The sequence below is a fragment of the Prinia subflava genome, chromosome 2, assembly GCF_021018805.1.
Source record: "Prinia subflava isolate CZ2003 ecotype Zambia chromosome 2, Cam_Psub_1.2, whole genome shotgun sequence".
Taxonomy (NCBI): Eukaryota; Metazoa; Chordata; class Aves; order Passeriformes; family Cisticolidae; genus Prinia; species Prinia subflava.
The window spans coordinates 102605529-102608833 of record NC_086248.1 but is presented as its reverse complement, the minus strand read 5'-3'; the positions used below and the strand labels follow the sequence as shown (position 1 = coordinate 102608833).

The following is a 3305-nucleotide window of genomic DNA, read 5'->3' as shown; positions in this document are numbered from 1 at the left end:
AAGAAAGAAAAAAAGGGTGGGGGGAAATGGAAAAGAGAAAAAAAAAAACCCCAGTCGTGTGTGAGTCCATCGGGCTGCAGCCCATCGAATGATCCCAAAGAGCTGGATTCATTCCCCTGGAATAAGGTGGCAAAATCAATGAGCCTCTTCAAATAAGCCCACAGTCCCTCCCTCCCCAATAATCACCTCCCGGATCTCTCCGGGTCGTGCCTGACGATCGCGTTTTGCCAGTTTGCCTAATTTCGGAGCAAACTAGAATCAATTACTCGCTGTTTAATTTCCAGCGCTCATCCCTAAGCCCCAACCAAAATATTGACCTAGGCGGGTTAGATAAGTTGGGCTCTTGCCATCTGAGCTGCCTCAGTCCCGCGCGGGGCCGGCAGCGCGGGGCGCGCAGGATGAGCGCCTGGTGGAAGCAGCCCCTCTCGTATTTTTTTTTTCCCCTCCCTCGGAGGAAAACACAGGTGAAAAACACACTTTGGAGCGTCCGGAGCGTCGGGCTGGTGCGGAGCTCTTTGTATGTAAATAGTGCCCTTTAAAAAAGCTGTGAAGTCGCCCCCTCCGTCTCTCTCTCCCTCCCTCCTTCCCTGGCCCCCTCCCTCCCCCCCGGCGCCGCCGCCCGCCCCCCCCCCCGCGCCGAGGACCCTCCCCGCGCCGGTAATTAACTGACACGTTATACCACTCATCACCAATGGTGGAAGCTCGGAGCTCGCCCAAAACCCGCAATTTCACATCTGCAAACACTGTCTTCATCCACTTGACTTCCAAGACCCGCCCACACGTGGCCAACCTTTCCTGGGTTTAATGTAGGTTTTTTTTTCTCCCTCCTCTCGGCAGGTTCATGTGTGGGGACCAGCCTTATATGGACTCCTCGCTCCAGCAATGGCTCGGGATTTTCCAGCGGCAGGCGCGGGTTCGGCGCGGCTGAACAAGATCCAGAAGTGATCCTTTTTTTTTTTTTTTTTTCTTTTTTCTTTCTTTTTTCTTTTTTTTTTTTTTTCTTTTTTTTTCCTTTTTTCCGTCTCTCCCCCTTTTTTTCCCCCCTGGAGTTACAAACTATTCCTGAAACCAGCTGCTGCTCCCGCTCTCGGAATTTTCCCCCGTGGCAGAACAACCACCACCACAGAGACCTCTCGCTGCGGCCGCTTGTCCCAAACAACCCCCGACGCTTATTTTTCTATAAATCCATACTATTACTCAATTTTTTTTCCTTCTCCACTCGTGCCGCCGTCGTCCCCCCCCCCCCGCCCCCACGGTGTCCCTGCGCAGTGCTGTTGTCGCCGCTCGGCGTGTGCGTGTCCAGCCGTGACCCGGCGGCTCGGCCAAGCTGCGGCTCCAACTTTCCCGGGCAGAATTTGGCCGGAACATGTCTCTGACCAACACAAAGACGGGCTTCTCGGTGAAGGACATTTTGGACCTCCCCGACACCAACGATGAGGACGGCTCGGCGGAGGGCGGAGAAGAGGAGAGCGAGGCGCCCGAGCCTCCGAGGAAAGGGGGAGTTTTGGGACAAACCCCCTTGGACACTGTTCCGACGCTGCCTTTGAAGAGTCCTTTCTATGATAACAGCGATAATCCGTACACGCGCTGGCTGGCGAGCGCCGAGGGCATCCAGTACTCCCGTGAGTGCCGGGGAGAGGGGCAGAGGGGACCGGGGCACATGGGGGGCGATGGGGGATGGATGCGGTGTGCAGGGGCACTTGCGTCTTGTCCCGGCCGCGGACGAGGCAGGGCCACTTCTAGCTGGAAGCTGGGGGGTCCATGGATGGATGGATGGATGGATGGATGGATGGATGGGGGGATTTGCCTCTCTCCACGGCTGGCCTCCATCCCGCTACGGCCGGGCGGCGGGAGGGATGCGGGGGGGTGGCGGAGGGTCTCCCCCTCGGCCGTCCCCCGCAGCTGACCGGGCACGGCTTGTCCGCAGTGCACGGGCTGGCGGCTGGCGGCGGCGGCCAGGACCCCTCGGCCAAGTCCCCGGAGCCGTCGGCCGACGAGTCTCCCGACAACGAGAAGGAAGCTGCGGGCGGCGGGGACGCTGGCAAGAAGAGGAAGAGGAGGGTGCTCTTCTCCAAGGCGCAGACCTACGAGCTGGAGCGGCGGTTCCGGCAGCAGCGGTACCTGTCGGCGCCGGAGCGGGAGCACCTGGCTAGTCTCATCCGCCTCACCCCCACGCAGGTGAAGATTTGGTTCCAGAACCACCGCTACAAGATGAAGCGAGCGCGGGCCGAGAAAGGTATGGAAGTGACTCCTCTTCCCTCGCCGCGGCGGGTGGCCGTGCCGGTGCTAGTCAGGGACGGCAAGCCCTGCCACACGCTCAAAGCTCAGGACTTGGCAGCTGCAACGTTCCAGACGGGCATCCCGTTCTCGGCGTACAGCGCGCAGTCGCTGCAGCAGCACATGCAGTACAACGCGCAGTACAGCGCGGCCGGCAGCCCTCAGTACCCCACAGCGCACCACTTGGTACAGGCGCAGCAATGGACTTGGTGAGGGCTACAGGCCCCGCACACGCGCCCCCACACGCCCCGAAAACGGAGGAAAACACAGAATTAACAGGTGTTAACACAGAACGAGAGAGAGCGAGAGAGAGAGAGAAGGAGACAGACTGATGCTCCAAAAATTAAAAACAAAACAAACTGTGGGGGAAGGAATGGCGAGGGAAACATTATTATTATTATTGCTATTATTATTATTATTGCTATTATTATTATTATTATTATGGGTTTTGTTCCCTCTGCCGTTTCTTTTCCCCTTCATTTTTGGGGGGGGTTCGGTTTAATTTCGGGGGAGGAGGGGGGTAAGGGAGGGGAGGTGTTTTTTGTGCGTCATTGTTTACAGAAATTTTTTGCGCCATTCAGAGTGGTCCTGTCTACCTACAACTAAAATAAAAGAGGAAAAGGGGAGGGCGGGGAGATCGTCAAAATTACAAAAAAAGAAAAAAGAAAAAAAAAGAAGAAAAAATAAAAACAAAAAGAAAAAAAATAAAGAATAAAACCCCCCCGCTGCTCCTGTGATTTTTGTGAGGAACAGGGGTGCGGCCGCCGGGCCAGGCACCCTAAAAGGAGAGCTCCGGCGCTGCCCTTCGAGCGCGATTTGCGGCCCCGACAGCTGCTAGCAGGGGTCTTTTTACACCTTGTCGTGGTCGTTGCCGCTGCCGTGAGCCGGGGCTGGGGCGCTCCTTTTGCTCTCTCCTATCTGAGAGTCGCCTCAACCATTCCCGAGGGGAGGAAAAAGCCCTGCGGACGCTGAAACCTTCCCCGCCCGGAGAGGGGCCTCTTGTGCACCCCTCTCCCGGCCCCGTCCTC

The 3305-nt window shown here is 57.2% G+C and overlaps 1 protein-coding gene across 1 annotated transcript; it reads left to right on the top strand.

Annotated features, from left to right (window-relative positions):
- Positions 1–1365: 1365 nt before the first annotated feature.
- On the top strand, positions 1366–2491 carry NKX2-2 (NK2 homeobox 2). The gene is made up of 2 exons (XM_063391921.1): positions 1366–1622; positions 1928–2491. Exons 1-2 carry the CDS (start codon positions 1367–1369, stop codon positions 2488–2490), a joined length of 819 nt encoding a protein of 272 aa, XP_063247991.1. The 5' UTR covers position 1366; the 3' UTR covers position 2491.
- Positions 2492–3305: the final 814 nt, after the last annotated feature.

What these genes read in the sequence shown, in the direction of transcription:
- NKX2-2 (XM_063391921.1), top strand. Translation starts at nt 1,367, where the DNA reads ATGTCTCTGACCAACACAAAGACGGGCTTCTCGGTGAAGGACATTTTG. An exon ending in CGAGGGCATCCAGTACTCCC is followed by an intron (nt 1,623 to 1,927) that starts GTGAGTGCCGGG and finishes GCTTGTCCGCAG; the next exon opens with TGCACGGGCTGGCGGCTGGC.